The sequence below is a fragment of the Tupaia chinensis genome, unplaced genomic scaffold, assembly GCF_000334495.1.
Source record: "Tupaia chinensis unplaced genomic scaffold, TupChi_1.0 Scaffold149011_1, whole genome shotgun sequence".
In the NCBI taxonomy this organism is placed as follows: domain Eukaryota; kingdom Metazoa; phylum Chordata; class Mammalia; order Scandentia; family Tupaiidae; genus Tupaia; species Tupaia belangeri.
The window spans coordinates 814,914-832,710 of NW_006208857.1; the positions used below are offsets into that span (position 1 = coordinate 814,914).

At 48.6% G+C, this 17,797-nt stretch overlaps 1 protein-coding gene and 1 non-coding gene across 9 annotated transcripts in view; both read left to right on the forward strand.

Annotated features, from left to right (window-relative positions):
- The window catches only part of CHD4 (chromodomain helicase DNA binding protein 4), a 37,424-nt gene extending 20,175 nt beyond the window's left edge, over positions 1–17,249 (forward strand). For 4 of the 8 annotated variants that reach the window (XM_027769209.1, XM_027769212.1, XM_027769213.1 and 1 more), the window contains 18 exons: positions 1,272–1,396; positions 1,717–1,954; positions 2,105–2,280; positions 7,786–7,966; positions 8,051–8,137; positions 8,226–8,314; positions 8,424–8,557; positions 9,165–9,309; positions 9,424–9,589; positions 9,840–9,937; positions 10,045–10,174; positions 10,678–10,749; positions 11,047–11,184; positions 11,428–11,536; positions 11,641–11,773; positions 15,685–15,883; positions 16,547–16,710; positions 16,888–17,249. In XM_027769209.1, coding sequence (XP_027625010.1) covers positions 1,272–1,396; positions 1,717–1,954; positions 2,105–2,280; positions 7,786–7,966; positions 8,051–8,137; positions 8,226–8,314; positions 8,424–8,557; positions 9,165–9,309; positions 9,424–9,589; positions 9,840–9,937; positions 10,045–10,174; positions 10,678–10,749; positions 11,047–11,184; positions 11,428–11,536; positions 11,641–11,773; positions 15,685–15,883; positions 16,547–16,710; positions 16,888–16,905 — 2,402 coding nt within the window. In that variant the 3' untranslated portion in view covers positions 16,906–17,249. The remainder of the gene's footprint in view (positions 1–1,271; positions 1,397–1,716; positions 1,955–2,104; positions 2,281–7,785; positions 7,967–8,050; positions 8,138–8,225; positions 8,315–8,423; positions 8,558–9,164; positions 9,310–9,423; positions 9,590–9,839; positions 9,938–10,044; positions 10,175–10,677; positions 10,750–11,046; positions 11,185–11,427; positions 11,537–11,640; positions 11,774–15,684; positions 15,884–16,546; positions 16,711–16,887) is intronic. The other 4 variants (XM_006170818.2, XM_006170819.2, XM_014585126.1 and 1 more) reach the window with 2 other exon arrangements.
- Positions 9,624–9,760, forward strand: LOC114006585 (small Cajal body-specific RNA 11). The gene has a single exon (XR_003548299.1).
- Positions 17,250–17,797: the final 548 nt, after the last annotated feature.

Consider the following 17,797-nt stretch of genomic DNA (forward strand, 5'->3'; position numbering starts at 1 on the left):
GCGTAGTGTGGACTCTTTTTTTTTTTTGAGAGTTTTTCACTATAGGGCACGTGCGCTTGCCAGACAGAGAGACAGAAAGCGAGAAATCACCCCCCAGGGGGGATGGCCACGCCACAATCCCTTCTCCTCCATTCTCCTCCTGGGATCTTGGGCACGCACGCACACGCACCCAGCGTGAGTTTTAAGCCACCGGGTCTGGGACACGAACCGTGGTCGACTACGTGGAAGTCCAGCGACATAGCCATTACGCTAACTGCTGGTTCCCGAGTGTGGACTCTTTTTAGGAGATGTTTTTCCTTTATGATCTTTGTTCTTTTCTGCTGGAAGGAAGAGAGAATTTTTGCATAATCCTTCTCCTTGGATCTTGAGACCAAGAGAGCAGTCAGGACTTGTTCAAGCTCAGATTCTGAATTAGTGGCACACTTGTCTGTCTCAGTAGATGCTGACGCTTTTTTTTAAAAAGATTTTCTTCTGAAATAATTTTGGACTTAATGAACTTCCACTTGCAGAATAGTACGGAGCATTCCTGGGCGCCCGTCACCCAGCTTCTCTCAATCCCGACTTCCGTAACTGCAGTGTACGCTCACGCTGGCGCGGCCCTGTTCGTGCAGTGTGGGCTGAGACTTCCCTGGTGTTCCTGCTCTGTCCCAGGGTCCAGCCCCAGATCCTACATGGCAGTTACTGCGCCTACTCCTGCTGATGCCAGCTCTTCCTTTTTTCCTTTTCTTTCATGATGTCGATGCTTTCGATGAGGCCTGGGCAGTTATTGGAAGAGTCATGATGTGTTTTTGCATTAAACATAGAAAAAAATGCCTCATGACTTTTCCAAGAACACGATATTTTGTAGAGTGTCTTTATGTTGGGTTTGTCTGCTGTTTTCTCTTGATTAGGTGAGACATTTTGGGCAAGAATGCCCTGGGGCTGATGCTGGTCCCTCTGCAGTGCCTCACACTGGGAGGTGGACCTGGTGTTTGCCCGCTGACATGATTACCTGGTCACTTGGTTAAAGTGGTGTCTGTCAAGTTTCTCTACCGTAAAGTTGCTCTTTCCCGTGCAGTTGGTAAATATCTTGATGCAGATATCTGACACTGGGCTAGTATCCTGTTGCTGCTAAACTTTTACACTGATGGCATTGTCCATCGGTAGACTCGTTTACAGTGATTATCGCGGTGGTGTTTGCCTAGCGAGGTTTTCTATTTCAGCCATTCCTTCCACGTGTATTAACTGGAGCTCAGGAGACACTTCTAATGGTGTTTCGATTCCTTTCTTAGCACCAGGTGCTCAGCAGTTCTGCTTCTTGCTCTCCACCCGAGCTGGGGGCCTTGGAATCAACCTGGCCACTGCTGACACAGTTATTATCTATGACTCTGACTGGAACCCCCATAATGATATCCAGGTGAGCCCCGGAATATAGTCACCTACTGGAGATGCACAGTGCTTTCTGTGAGGTCTCCACCATCTGGAATTTGTGGTTTAAGTGAGAATCAACAGATTCTCTTCACGCCGTTTATCGTGTTGTAGCCAGAGAGTCGGGGTTAGCTCCGGTCCTGTTCTGGGTAGATGGCAGCGTCTGGGGCAGGGGTGGAGAATGAAGCTTTGTGTGAAGGCACGCTGCAGCCATTGCCTCGTCCTGGATTGAATTTACTATGTGGAAGTCTGGGTAAGAGGGGCAGCAGGGAAATAAGGGTTCTGCTTTTATTTCCTGCTTAACTCCAGGCATTCAGCAGAGCTCACCGCATCGGGCAGAACAAGAAGGTAATGATCTACCGGTTTGTGACCCGAGCATCAGTGGAGGAGCGTATCACTCAGGTGGCCAAGAAGAAGATGATGCTGACGCATCTAGTGGTGCGGCCTGGGCTGGGCTCCAAAACTGGATCTATGTCCAAGCAGGAGCTTGATGATATCCTCAAATTTGGCACTGAGGAGCTGTTTAAGGATGAAGCCACGGATGGAGGTACAGTCGTCGGGATCTTGATGTTCTAGTGTGGGGTTTGGCCTGTAAGGACATGGGGGAAGCGTCTTGATAGGATCACCTGTGGGACTGGTTTTTCTACTGCAGTAGCTGAAGCTGACTCTGGGGGTATGGGCCCCTGATTTCTTATAGGAGGAGACAACAAAGAAGGAGAAGATAGCAGCGTTATCCACTATGACGATAAGGCCATTGAACGACTGCTGGACCGTAACCAGGATGAGACTGAAGACACGGAATTACAGGGCATGAATGAATATTTGAGCTCGTTCAAAGTGGCCCAGTATGTGGTGCGGGAGGAAGAAATGGGGGTGAGTATGAATCTAAGGCAGTTCTGGCTTGGCGATTGGTCTGAAAGTTGGAATCGAGACCAACGTGGTATATGAGACAAGAAGAAAAAAAGTCTGTAGGCAAATTTTAGTACATTGAATTGACACACCTCTTACCTTAAACATGAAGATTTTAACATATTGCTAGTCATATTCTCAACTTTGCCTTGGCTGCCAGGAAACTTATAGCCAAATTCCACACTCAGAATAGTCAAATTGGCTCTTTACCAGGGTCTCGTTTTCTCTTATCTTCATTAACCTGACAAATCAATATATTTTTTTTTTTGAGAGGTTTTTGCTATAGGGCTCGAGCGCTCGCCAGAGAGACAGAGAGAGACAGCGAGAAATCACCCCCCAGGGGGATGACCACACCACAATCTCTTCTCCTCCATTCTCCTCTCAGGATCTTGGACACACGCACATGCACCCAGCATGAGTTTAAGCCACTGGGTCCAGGACTTGAACCATGGTCGACTACATGGGAGTCCAGCGACATAGCCATTATGCTAACTGCTGGTCCCAACAAATCAATTTTTGAATGTTGCCTCATATCTCTTTGCAGAAAACTTGCAAGAGATAAGATATGTATCTAGATAATTTTTAATTTATTCATTCATTTATTTTAATTTGACCAGAGAGAGAGACACGGGGGTTAAGGGGGGAGTGAGAAAGTAAGCCACCAGGTCCGGAACTCCAACCATGGTCGGCCATGTGGGAATGTCCAGCGCCTTAACCACCGCATCACCGCACTACCTGCTGGCTCCTCCCTATCGGAGTTTTATATTTTTATCTTTTATTTTTATTTATCTCTCCAAGTTTATCTTTTAAAGTTCACTTTTATTTTTTGAGACAGAGAGGCACTCCAGCATGGTCTCATCCCTCCTTGATCCCTTCCCCCAGTCCTCCAGATCAGGGTTTGGGGCCCAAGTGTACCGGGCATGTTTCCAGTTGACTCGGGATCTGAACCTGTTCGGCATGTGACTCTCCAGATCAGTGTACCGCCACCTACACCAAAGCCTCTAGGCCTCCCTGTGTGTGTGTTTCTTAAACATTTGCCAGAGGGTGTGTGTGCTGGCTGGAGAGAGCCAGAAAGGTGGCTGGGGGAGATAAAGTGCCTCCCTCCGTGAGGTGTGGTCCCACCTCAGTCCCTTCGGTTCATTGCTCCATCTTGTTGGGATTTTTTTTTTGTGCCACCAGGTCCAGGACTTAAACTACAAAGTCAGCCATGTGGGATCCCTAAATTTTCAGACCATGTCCCTGTTTTTATTTTTGTTTTTAGTTTTGCCACAAGCCACCAGGTATGTGTGCTTGCTTACCAGAGAGAGAGACAAAAAATTATTCTCTAGGAGGATGGCCATGCTGCAATCCCTTCTCCTCCATTGTCCTCTGAGGATTTGGGGCATTCACGCACATGTTCTTGGTGTTTTTCAAGCTGCCAGGTCCAGGACTTGAACTGTGAAGTTCGCCATGTGGTATCCAGCTGCCTTAACCACCAGGCCACCAGCTGATCCAGGCTTCCCTGTTTTTTTAGCTTTTTGCCATAGGGTGTGTGTGTTCACCTCAGCTATAGAGAGCAAAATTGAGAAATCGTCCCGTAGGGGGATGGCCTAGTGCAATCCCTTCTTTCTTCTCCTCTTGGGATTTCGGACACACATGCACATGTGCTCATCATGATTTCCAAGCCGCTGCTCTGGGAACTCCAACTGCGGTCTGCCACTTGAAAGCCAAGTGCCTTAACCACCACGCCACATGCTAGCCCCAGGCGTCCCTGTGTTTGGAAGGTTGGAATTGTTTCACTTGTTCTTCTCTTCCTTTCCTCTAATTTTTTTTAACCTTCTCTAGTACAACCAAAAATAGTAAGAAGTGCATGGCTTATAATATTTTTCTTCCCCAAATGATGTAAAAAGTTGAGACAGATGGAAGGCAAAGTTTGCTTTCTCATCTGGTCTCTAAACCACTCAGCTCTCAGGGTTCTCTGACTTGGCATAGGTTTCCCATGGTCTCTGCAGAGACCACTGTCTCTCGTCTTTCCAACTCAGAACCACCCCTCTTGCTATGTGTTTCTTTTCTTTTTTCTTTCTTTTTTTTTTTTTAGGTTTTAAAGATTTATTTTCAAGGGATACAACACTGAGACAATTATATACAAGCCCAGCAGAATTACTCTGTCAGTCGGCAATAATGCCAAAACGTGCTCTCCCTCCCAGACACTTGTCAGCACCATCGGCCTTCTCTCAGCGAAGAAAAGGGCTCTGGGGTTTTATCATAAAGATCCTTCTTATCTACAATTTCTTGAGGACACATTAACTTTTCTGCATCTGTATCAGGAATTTCAAATCCAAATTCATCTTTCATGGCCATGATGATCTCTACATGGTCCAAATTGACTAAACTCAGGTCTTTCATAAAATGGGAATTTATAGAGAGCTTTTCTCTCTCTCTCTTTTTTTTTTTTTAGAATTATTTAATTTATTTATCCATTCATTCATTTTAATTTGACTAGAGAGAGAGACAGAGAGAGGGGGCAGGGGAAGTGAGAAAGCAAGCCACCAGGTTCGGGACTCGAACCTCAGCTCACATAATGGTGGCTGGGAACGCTGACGCAGCCCTGTAGGCCAGGAGCACTCGGTTAAAACTGCCCTGCTGCTGGGGTGCGCCACGCTCCTCTTACTAGCGGCGAGTGGAAGCACAAGTGGTTGGCTGGACAGCACGTGCCAGTGCCACTGGGTAACCCTGTAGTGAGCACATGAGCACACACGCCGTCCTCTGATGAGTACCTGTAGTTCACGCTTTTGATGATGTATTACAGAATTTTTTTAACTTTTATTTTCTTGAATAGGTAGCTTACATGGTTCAAAATTCAAAAGATAAAGGTATCCAAACTCTGACTTCTAACTACTGAGTTCCCTTTCTGGGGACAGCTAATGTTTTCAATTTCTGTATGTCCCTCCCCAAACACATACACACACACACACACACACACACACACACATTGTATGTAACACATATACATATTAGTGTGATATGGGGCACGGGTGCTTGCCGAAGAGAGAAAGTGAGAAATCACCCCCCAGAGGGGATGGCTACACCAGTCCCTCCTCCACTCTCCCCTCAGGATTTTGGGCATGCACACACACGCATCCGGTGTCATTTTTCAAGTTGGGTATCTGGGAATTGATCCACATAGGTGGCCATGTTGTATCTAGTGCCTTAACCTTCGTGCCACCACTATGGGCCTCTTTTTTCTTTCAGACTTTTTTTTTTTTTAATTTTATTTAATTTTTCCATGAGAGAGAGCGAGACATGGAGGATAGAGGAGTGAGTGGCATCCCCACAACAAGGTCATGCTGCATTTCACTCCCTGCCGTAGCTAGCCTGGATCACTGGCATGTGCACAGGAGTCCAACATGCAAAGGGCAGCTTCTGGACACCGTTCTCATGTGGGTCTGGCTTTGCAGAGGGTTGTGTTCCTGCCTGCTCCATTACTTTTTTCTTTTTAATTCTTAAAGAATTACTTATTTACTTAATTCTATTTGTTGTTATTTTTTAATTTGGCCAGAGAGAGACAGGGAAAAATGAGAAAGCAAGCTTCCAGGTCTGGTACTCGAACAGTAGTTGGCCATATGGGAATATAGCACCTTAACCACCACACCACCTGCTGACCTCTCTTTTTCTTTTGAGAGGTTTTTGCTATAGGGCATGTGCACTCGCCAGAAAGACAGAGAGACAGAAAGTGAGAAATCACCCCCCAGGGGTGATTGATGGCCACGCTGCAATCCCTTCTCCATTCTTATCTCAGGATCTTGGGCACACATGCACACGTGCCCAGCGTGAGTTTAAGCCACCAGGTTCGAGCATGGAGAAGGAATTGCAGTGTGGTCCCCCCCCCCCCGGGGGGGGTTATTTTTTACTTTCCCTTCTCTCTGTGCTGTCGCTGGCAGGTACATGCGCCCTATAGCATAACTTAAAAAAAAAAATAGAGTGTGTACTCACCAGAGATAGAAAGAAAAAGCACCCCCTGAACCACCACCACCAGTGGGGAGCAGTCGTGCTGCAGGTGGCTTCCATGTCTCCATCCTGTCAGGATTTGGGGCATGTTTCCAGGCTGCCAGGGCCCAGATTCCAACTGCAGTGGGTCATGTAGGGTCCCTTAACCACTAGGCTACCAGGCTAATCCTACCCCTTTTTCTTTAAACACAAAAATACACCTGCCCTTTGGTGTGTGTGGGGTATGGGCTCCAGAACCCCCTGGATTTGGAAGTCTGCGGATTTTCAAGTCTGTGATGTAAAACGGAGTAGTCACAGTATAACCTTCGTGCCTCAGCGTGCGTATGTTTTACTCATACCTCGATGTATAATATCTAAGACGGTGTAAACTCCTCATACTGTGTTTTTAAGTTTGTATTTTTTTTTCCAAATATTTTCAGACCATGGTTGGTTGAACACATGGCTACAGAGGACTCATTTGCTGTTTATATATTCTATTTCTTGCTTTTGTCCACGTAATATAGCTTAGAGTCCAAATCAATATAAAAGAGCCCCGCCATCTCCCCATAAAACATCCTTGTTTGGAAGTACTGTCATTGATTTAATTAGTTGTTTGATGATGGGTGTTTAGATTGTTTCTAATATCATGCTATTAGCAATTTAATTATTTTTTCCCTTCTAATTGACGAAGAAGAGAGCTAGAGAGGGAAGGAGAAAGCACCCTCCCATGGGAGTAATCACACTACAGTCCCTTCCCATCTCCACTGTGTTGGGGTGTTAGGTACACCCGCACACGTGCTCCGTTTATATTTCAAGCTGCCGGGGCTGAGATTAACCCCTGGTCAGCCATATGGAAAGCAGCTCCCTTAACCACTAGACTACAGGGCAGGCCCAGCAGTTTTGATTCTAATGTAAGGGATTTGGAATCAGTCAGTGGTCATGAAGTGCCTGACAAAATAGATCTTACATAAAACTGCCTAAGGTGTGTGAGTGTTATTGGGAAATAAGAGGATATAGTTAATCTTTTTGGTGTTGGTTTTTTTTTTTTTTTCTTCAGACAGTTGGTAGCTTTTAGGACATTATGAAGATGAGAAGGGTTTACAGTCTTTCTGTTTAATCTCTGTGAAACCTTTTGTAGTATTTCAGAAGCTGCTCCATTCTGCCTGGCTAGAGCTCTAACCTCTCTTTTCCTTTTTGCTTTCTCCCTGCTGTATGTGTCAGGGAAAGGGGGAGCAGGAAGTTCATAGTGTCTTTCCATCTTGCTCTTGTGCTAATAGCCCTGGCCTCTGTTCTTGGTCATGCCGACTGCAGATCTGTACGTCCTGTTGAAGAGCCGTACACTGTCACTTAAATGTCTCTGAGATTCTCAGGTCCACGCAGGCACGCCGAGTACGTAAGAGTCCAGTCATGGAGAGGAGCTAGCAGAATGGGAACTGTGAGGCCTGGGGGAGCTGGCCATGCCGACTTCAGCACCCCTGAGTCCTGGCCCTCCCTCTGTCCCAGGAGGAAGAGGAGGTAGAACGGGAGATCATAAAACAGGAAGAAAGTGTGGACCCTGACTACTGGGAGAAACTGCTGCGGCACCATTATGAGCAGCAGCAAGAAGACCTAGCCCGGAATCTGGGCAAAGGGAAAAGAATCCGTAAACAGGTCAACTACAATGATGGCTCGCAGGAGGACCGAGGTGTGTGTGGCCGGCCCCGCCCCCCACCCACGGGCCGTTCCGCTAGAGCAGTGGGCCCCGCTCATCTGCCCTCTCTCCCTCCAGATTGGCAGGACGACCAGTCCGACAACCAGTCCGATTATTCGGTGGCCTCAGAGGAAGGTGATGAAGACTTTGATGAACGTTCAGAAGGTGAGGGCCCTGCTCTTCTGCTGGTGTTCGAAATACTGCTTTGTCTAGTACCATCCAGTGTCGCTCACTCATCCCGTTCTTCTTGCAGCTCCCCGCAGGCCTAGCCGTAAGGGCCTGCGGAATGACAAAGATAAGCCATTGCCTCCTCTGTTGGCCCGTGTTGGTGGGAACATTGAAGTAAGTGCTGTTCACTTCTCAGGAGGGACGGGGGAGCACCAAGGGCTGGTTCTTCGGTGGAGTGAGATGAGACCTGCCTCTCACCTAGATTCCCTCTCCCCCAACCCAGGTACTTGGTTTTAATGCTCGTCAGCGGAAAGCCTTTCTTAATGCAATTATGCGTTACGGGATGCCACCTCAGGATGCTTTTACCACCCAGTGGCTTGTGAGAGATCTTCGAGGCAAATCAGAGAAAGAGTTCAAGTAAGTCGGGGGCTGGAGCGCCTGAGAGAGAGAAGGATTCGCCTGTCCGGTGTTCCCTAGTCTGGGCCAGGCTGTGCAGAGGACTGGCTCTTCCCCATGGTGTCGTTGGCAGGTGCAGCTGTTAGAATGAGTTCTTTGTGGGGCCGGCCTATGGCCTGGTGGTTAGGGAGTTAGGTCCACGGTCAGCCACAGGGTTCAGATTCTGGCCTGGCTGCTTGATAAACTTGCTGGTGCATGTTTGTGTGTCTGAAACCCTGGCAAGATAGAGAAATGGAGGAGAATGGACTGTGGTGTGACCATGGTCCTTGGGGAACGTTTTATTCCTCTCTCTCTCTTTTTGGCCAGTATATGCACCATCTGGCAAATTTGGGGAAAAAAGAAAAAGAAAGTAATTAAATTCTTTGTATTCCTTGCTTTCCTGAAAGAGAACCTGGCATGGTGTGGGGTCCTGAGACCAGGCCCCAGTATGTGGGGCTGACAGCCATGGCTCTCTCTCAGGTGGAGCCATGGCTGTCACCTGTGACAGTGCCTACCTGGGGGCAGGAAAGTCTGACGTGGGAGTTGGTATCATCACTGTTTAACTCATTTCTTCACTTCCTTACCACAGGGCTTATGTCTCTCTCTTCATGAGGCATTTATGTGAGCCGGGGGCGGATGGGGCTGAGACCTTTGCTGATGGGGTACCCCGAGAAGGCCTGTCTCGCCAGCACGTCCTCACTAGGATTGGTGTCATGTCCTTGATTCGCAAGAAGGTGAGCCCTGAGCTCCCCTCCAGTGTTCAGTGCTTCTAGGGAGCTGATGGCCAACAGGAAGGGAGGCAGAGCTGGAGCTGGGTCTTCAATGTCTTGTCTGCTGTGTTGCTGCAGGTCCAGGAGTTTGAACATGTAAACGGGCGCTGGAGCATGCCCGAACTGGCCGAAGTAGAAGAAAACAAAAAAATGTCCCAGCCAGGATCACCCTCCCCAAAGACTCCCACACCCTCCACGCCAGGGGATACGCAACCCAACACTCCTGCGCCTGCCCCGCCTGCTGGTGAGCCTGCCCATCCTGGCACCGTCGTTTCCTTCTGTCCTGGCCGGTGCTTTTCTGCTCCCCTGCACTCGGTTTTGCAGGGTAGCCTGGCAGGACACACAGCATCCTCCTCTCAGTTTAGGAGAGCCGTCCTAAGAATGGGGCTGGCTCTTAAAGGCACGAGAGGACAGTTTCAGATGACATAAACGGGTAAAGTGCAACCTTCTGTGACTGCGACCTTCCTAATTGATTGTCTCCTGTTGGTCTGCAGAGGACGGGATAAAAATAGAGGAGAATAGCCTCAAAGAAGAAGAGGGTGCAGAAGGAGAAAAGGAGGTTAAGTCTGCAGCCCCTGAGGCCACAGTGGAGGTAAGAGCTGAGTCAGCTGGGTGCCACACTGTGGATCCGTGGATGAGCCCACTCTCCCCGTCAAGTGCTGGCCTATCTGCTTCATCTTGTCTTTTTTCCCTTCAAAGAGCGCACAGCCCCCTGCCCCTGCCTCAGAGGACGAGAAAGTGCTTGTTGACCCTCCTGAGGGAGAGGATAAAGTGGAAAAGGCAGAGGGGAAGGAGAGAACAGAGGAACCTATGGAGACAGAGTCCAAAGGTATACACAGTTTGATGTGTACAGATCCCTGTGTTAAGCAGAGCCACCCTGGGACTTCCTGCCAGGCTGGAAAAATGTCAGGAGGAAGTGATATACTGAAGAATCCTGATTTTATTTTATCATTAAATTTTTGTTAGCTTTGCTATAGGGTGCATGTTCTCACCAGAGAGAGAGAGGGAAAGTTAGAAATCATTCCTGCAATCTCTTTTCCTCCATACTTCTTGGGATGTTGGGCTTGCATGCCCATTACAGTTTTCAGGCTGCCAGGTCTGGGACTCAAACCGTGAAGTCAGGCATGTGGGATCCAGTGCCTTAACTACCTCACCACCTTGGCAGTCCCACACCATCTTTGATTTTAAGTTGCACGTCTTCCCCTCTTAAAACATCTTTCATGACTTCAGTCACAGGGATTTAGATATAGGACTAGCCCATGGGATAACAGTGCAGAACAGAGGGGAGTGTTCTTCCTGTAGGTACATCCTCCACGCTTTCTGCTCTACCAGGTGTCGCTGACGTGGAGAAGGTGGAGGAGAAGTCGGCGATAGATCTGACTCCTATTGTGGTGGAGGACAAAGGTGGGTGTTTGGAAAAGCTGGTTGTGTTTAGAAGGACTTCAAGTCAGAAACAAAGACTTTACTCATCCTTTCCTCTTTATCCATACCCATAAAGCCAGTTAGCCCCAGATAAAAGACTCTCTTTGTTCCTGCGTTTAGTTGTCAGTCTGTCCGTGGCACCTTTTTTGGGTCTGAGAAATACCTGTGGTGAAGAAAGTGTGGAGGTGGATGGATATTTGGTGTGTGGTGCTGTGTATAAGGTTCATGGTGCTGGGCTTCTGTCTGGAGCTGGCATTGTTTTCCCTGCATGGCCTGTAGAAGAGAAGAAAGAAGAAGAAGAGAAAAAAGAAGTGATGCTTCAGAATGGAGAGACCCCCAAGGATCTGAGTGATGAGAAGCAGAAGAAAAATATTAAACAGCGTTTTATGTTCAACATCGCAGATGGTGGTTTTACTGGTATGGAAATGAGGGGCTCACTGGGGTTGGAAGGACGTGAAGTGAGCCAGGGTCTTGTCAGAAGTTGGCATGCAGAGACTTCCCCTCTGCTACGAGGGAGTGCAGGCCAAGTGCGCGCCTCTGGGCTGGGCTGGAAGGCTGGTATCTGGGGGTAGGGGAAGGTGGGCAGGAATGAATAGCTTTAGGATTCTCACAGATGTTTGCCTTTGTTTTCCCTCGTCTCTTTCTGAAATTGCTCCTCAGAGTTGCACTCCCTCTGGCAGAATGAGGAGCGGGCAGCCACAGTCACCAAGAAGACATACGAGATCTGGCATCGGCGACATGACTACTGGCTGCTCGCTGGCATCATAAAGTATCCTTTGCCCGAGTCTGAGCTGTGCGGTGGAGGGTTCTGCAGGTCCCTGAGTTTGAGATTCTTGTTCCTTGCTTTGTTTTTCCTAAGCACGTTTTCAATAGCCATGGCTATGCCCGGTGGCAGGACATCCAGAATGACCCACGCTATGCCATCCTCAATGAGCCTTTCAAGGGCGAAATGAACCGGGGCAACTTTTTAGAGATCAAGAATAAGTTTCTAGCTCGAAGGTTCAAGGTAAGCAGGATGGGGGGACTATAGTGTGTAAGTGACAGACCAGCAAGTATGGAAAGTTTTCTACATAGGGAGTCTGCTCATTCAGCCAGACTTTTAACTTTTTTGGGGGGGGAGGGGTTGGGAGAGGTTTTTGCTATAGGGCACGTGCGCTTGCTAGAAAGACAGAGACAGAGAGACAGAAAGTGAGAAATCACCCTCTCGGGGGATGGCCACGCCGCAATCCCTTCTCCATTCTCCTCTTGGGATCTTGGGCACGCACACACACGTGCCTGACATGAGTTTAAACCACTGGGTCCAGGACTTGAACCTCGGTCGACTACGTGGGAGTCCATTGACATAGCCATAATGCCAGCCGGTGGTCCCGCCTTTCTATGTTCTATGAAGGCTTTGTTCCTAAGTAACTTAAATGTTACAGATCAAGGCAAAAACTTGAGAAGTAATGACCTATAGGTGACCATGTGCCTACTGGCTAGTGCAGTGAGCTTGTTTGGGGACCACTGGGGTTCCAAGAAAGAGATAGGCGAGGGGCTGAGTTGTGTTGGATGTCTGAGGTTGCAGGGCTGTCAGTCCTCCTTTCTGGGTCAGAGTGCCTATGTGGGTAAGGGGTGTGGTGCGAGAGGAGATGCGCAGGTGCGAGCTCCATTTTCAGATCCCAGCACCAGGCCCGCTGCTGGACCCTCACTCAGGAACTCACCAAAGGTTGGAGGCCCTTTTTGTACAGACCGTCAAATGGGATACCACAGAGACAAGACACAGGGCTCTTAATCCAAGTGTAACTGGGGGAACAAGAAATGGACACTAGTAAACCTTCCAGTGGTGTGCACCAGCAGTGACCGGCACAGGCATACACAGAGAGGCGAGGCCCGGTGCCTGTTCCCGGTAGGAGCAGGTGTGTGACCACATGAATGCTGGCCCTGAGACCAGAGGAGACTGCTGACCGCCATGAGGAAGTGCTCTGGAGGGACGTGGGGGAGCAGCGAGGGAGCTCACAGAGGGCTTCACTGAGGACTTGGCATTGGAATTAAGCTTTGATGGATGCGATGGAGATTGCTGGGTGGGGACAGGAGGGCTAAGGTTGGGCGGGGATATCACGGCAGCACAGCTAGGGGCGTCTGGGAATGGCAAACCGCCTGGAGCCATAGGAGACACGTTGGGTGATGGCAGAGGTAGGCGGGGAAGAGCTAAGGGCCAGAGGCTAGGAAGTGGGTTTTTGGTGAACAGAGTTTTGATAGGACCAAGGGAAATGGAATGGCATTCGTGAGATTGTGGCACTGTTGGACAGTCATGATGTGTTAGAGGCCTGGGCGTGATACTGGCTATGAAAAATGAAAAGGATCAGGTAAAGGAAACAACACTAGAGAATTTACAGGGCTTTTTGATTTATTGTAAGGACCAGCAAACCTTTTCATTAAAGGGCCCGATAGCAATTATTTTGGGCTACAGGACATGTAATCTCTGCTGTGAATACTTGCCTCTGTCATTGTGTGAAAACAGCCATAGGTGATACATAAGTGAGTTCGTGTGGACACGTTCCAATAAAGCTATTCTTGGACACTAAAATAAGAATTCCATATAATTTTCACAAAGTGTCATGAAATAGTCTTATCTTGACACTTTTTAACCACTTAAAATTGTAAAAACCACCCTTAGTGCCTGGGCCATGCGAAAGCAGGCAGTGGGCCAGGTCAGGCCCACAGGCCATCCTGTGCCAACTTCTGACTGACTGGATCTGAGGCATAAAGGAGTAAGTGAGGCTCCAAATAACTGATGTTTTGAGCCTGAGCCACTGAGAAAGTCAAATGGTCATTTAAGAGAGGGAATAGTTTGTAGAAAGGAGCTGACAAGTTACTCGGTGTTTCCCAAGTCAACGCCCTCCCAATGCCCACCCCACCACCATGCGGCAGTGGGACCAGGACCGTGAGCGCTCGAGGTGCACATTCGAGCCTTCTCAGATCATGTGCGTAGGGTGCTGCTGCCCCACACTTGGAGGGGAGCGAGCCCTTGGGAGAGTGCTTTGAAAGAACAGCCATGAGCCAAGGGCTAAACCTGGAGAATGCTCATGGTGTGGGCCAGGAAGGAGTTGCTGAAGGAGAACAGGGTGTCTAGACTGAAATGAAAGCTTGGTCTGTCAGGACAGATTAGTAGGCCCTAATGGAGCCAGGTCTTGAGAAAAACCACCACCCATTCTCATACTGTCCCTGTTCTTGGCCCCTTATGTGCCTATTCTCTTCAAGAACCAGGAGATCCTTGGGCAGATTAAGTCTTCTCATAACTTAAGAGCCAACATTCTGCATCTTGGGATATATTTCAAAGAACTGTTTGCCCAGCTCCATCAAAGATGTGCAGGAGTTTGTCACAGGAGGGTTTCTGGTAGTGGGGCCTGCAGGACACCTGGATGTTCACTGGGAGAATGGAAGGGTGAGGTGTGGAGTGGAGTCCCATCATAGGACAGCAAGCAGCAGCAGCAGTAGTACGCATGTGGATTTGATAACATAAATGGACCTTTAAAAAATATGTAGTAGAGGGTCTGGCAGGTGGCTAAGGGTGCTAGACTCCCACATGGCCAACTGGTTCGGGTCCCAGACCTAATGGCTTGCTTCCTCATTTTTCCCTCTCTCTTGCTCTGTGTCCCTTTCTGGTCAAATTAAAATAAGTAAAGTTAAATAATTCTTTTTAAAAAATGTATTAGAAAAAGAGAAAGCATTTTAAATCTTTGTACAGAAAACGTTCTGTAGATTAGAAATGTGCATAGGAAATGATGCCATCTTTAAAAACATAAAGGCACGGTAAGTATATTAAAATGTGCCTTTTGGGAGAGGGGGATTAAATGAGATACGAACAGAAAAGAAAATAAGCAAAAATAGTTTTCTTTTTCTTTATTTGGAGAGGTTTTTGCCATAGGGCACGTGCACTCACCAGACAGAGAGAAAGCGAGAAATCACCCCCCAGGGGGGATGGTCACACCGCAATCCCTTCTGCTCCATTCTCTCAGGATCTTGGGCACACACGCACACGCGCCCAGCATGAGTTTTAAGCCACCGGGTCCAGGACGCGAACCATGGTCGACTACGTGGGAGTCCAGTGACATAGCCATTACGCTAACTGTTGGTCCCATAAGCAAAAATATTTTTCAAGAGTACAAGAACCTAAGTAATATGGTAGGGGGGCCTCCAGGCGGCATGGTAATTAAGGGCACTGGAGTCCCACACGGTCGACTGTGGTTCGAGTCCTGGACCTGGTGGCTTCCTTTCTCACTTTCCTCTTGTTCTCTCTTGCTCTGTCCCTCTCTGGTCAAAGTTAAGTAAAGTTAATAGGGACCAGTGGTTGGCATAATGATTATGTCACTGTACTCCCACGTAGTCGACCGCAGTTCGAGTCCTGGGCCCGGTGGCTTAAACTCATGCCAGGCGCGTGTGCGTCTGTGCCCAAGATCCCGAGAGGAGAATGGAGGAGAAGGGATTGAGGCATGGCCATCCCACCGGGGGGTGATTTCTGGCTTTCTGGAGAATGCATGCACCATATAGCAAATATCTCAAAAAAAAAAAAGTTAATAAAATAATTCTTTAAAAAAATAATACTATAGCTATATCCATAGAGTAGGCTACCATGCAGCCATTAAAAAATATGTTATTGAAGAGTGGCTGATTTAGGGCCAGCAGGTGGAGTGAAGGTTAAGGCATCCGTGTCCCATATGGCTGAGTCCTGGAACCAGTGCTTAAGAAACATGCTGGATATATGTACACCCAAAATGCCAAGAGAAGATTGGAAAAGGGATTGTGGTGTGGCCAGTCTCCCTGGGGGTGCTCTCTCACTTTCTGTCTCTGGTGAGTGCACACCTCCTATGGCAAGTTAACAAAAGTACAAGTGCAAGGCAAGTATCTTAATGCGCCTCTCCTTTATCCCCCGTCCAGCTCTTAGAACAGGCCCTGGTGATCGAGGAACAGCTGCGCAGGGCAGCTTACCTGAACATGTCAGAGGACCCCTCTCACCCTTCCATGGCCCTGAACACCCGCTTTGCCGAGGTGGAGTGTTTGGCAGAAAGCCATCAGCATCTCTCCAAGGAGTCGATGGCAGGAAACAAGCCAGCTAACGCAGTCCTGCACAAAGGTAGCCAGTGGCTCCCCTGCCTCCTGCTGATCCAGTCTGGCTCGCTCTCCCTCTGACTTCTCCCCAGCGTACATTTCCTCATGCCCAAACCTCCTTCCAGAGCCCCTTGGTGAGCTTAGGCTGTGCTGGGGATCTTTGCCATCCTTCTTGGGAGGTGATGCCTTCGAGGCAATCAAGGACAGCAGTTCTTTGCCTCTTCACTCTTAATATAGTCATGCTCTTGAGATAGAAAGCAAATGTCAGAAGGGAAACCTGAGGCAACTTCAGTGATTTAAGATTCCTTCAAATTCTAGACCCCTTTCAACATTTTGTTTCTAATTAAAGTAAAACCTTGTGAAGAGGTGGAGGGTGAAATGAGGAAAAGAAGGCTGTTAAAAAGGAAGTGGGAGACAACAGATCCAGAAGGTAGAGACCCAGGAGTGAGAAGAGGAAGCAGCAGACGCGAGCTCTCCAGAAGTGGCGGCAATACAATAGAGAACAAAGGGCAGTGAGGGCTAGGAACTAGAATACGAGGGACAGGGATTTGAGCAAGGTGGAGGGCAGGTCAGCGACAGAACCCACCACATCCCTGTCACTCGGTCACTGACAGTGGCTGGGGAGCTGGTGCCCTAGGGTAGGAGCTCAGTCCTGACCGGCACAGCTCACACCTTTCTTTACCGCATGCAGTTCTGAAACAGCTGGAAGAACTGCTGAGTGATATGAAAGCCGATGTGACTCGACTCCCAGCTACCATTGCCCGAATCCCCCCAGTTGCTGTGAGGTTACAAATGTCAGAGCGTAACATTCTCAGCCGCTTGGCAAACCGGGCACCGGAACCTTCCCCACAGCAGGTAGGACCATTTTGGTTGTGCTGACTCTTCAGAGAACTATTCTAGAACTTGTCACTTGACTCTTTGTCTCTAGCGTCACCTACTGGGCAGGTGAGCTGTTTGTCAGTGACTTCCCTTGGAGTCAGGGGGACGCCTCTGGTCTGGGATTCTGACTCTTTTGGGTCTCTTTCCTTTCAGGTAGCCCAGCAGCAGTGAGGATGGATTGATGAGACACCTTCACCGCTGAGCAGTGACCTTCTCACTTTCTCTTATCCCAGCTTCTCCCCTGGGGGCCTGAGACTCTGGCCTGCCTTTTGCCCATCTTTCATGTTGTAAAGGAACAGCCCCCAGCACGGGGGGTGGGGCGGGGGGGAGGGGCAGTGGTGCCCTCCCTGCTGGAGAGACGAGCAGCAGTAGCGCCGGCGCCATCTGCAAGAAGCTGGCGGGCTGGCCTTGGACCCTGGCTTCCCCCCACTGTAACGCCTGTTACACACAAACTGTTGTGGGTTCCTGCCAGGCTTGAAGAAAATGATCTGAATTTCTTCCTCCTTTTGGTTTTATTTTGTTGGTTTATTTTGTGTTTTGTTTTCTCCTTTTTTGGGGTATTCAGAGTGGGCCGGGCCCCTGGGCGAGACACAGCTACCTCTGTTGGCATCTTTTTAAGCCCAGGAACCCAGCGGCTCTAGCCACCGAATGGCTAAACGAAATAAAGTGGAAAAAAAAAAGGAAAAAAAAAAACCAAAAGCATAAAAAAAACCACAGCAAATTTCTTGATGAAAATTGAAATAAAGGTTTCCTTGTATTTTAGTGCTCTGGTTCAGTGTGGGTGTAGGTGCAGGTGGATGGGTGTGTATGGCAGGAGCCCCAGGAAAACTTAAGGATACCTGCTGTCCTGATCTTCCTCTGAAGAGCCAGTGTGCTCCCTGCTACCAATGGTTACCTCCACAAGAGGCTGCAAAACCGCGGAGCCCCTGCTGTTGAGCAAGTTCAGTTTTCTGGGGTGCAGATTTCTCAAGTATAAAATAAAGATACCTACCTCGTAGGGTTGTGAAGATAAAAGCAGCCAAGTGCGTGGAACAGTTTTAAACGCCCACCAAACACTATGCTA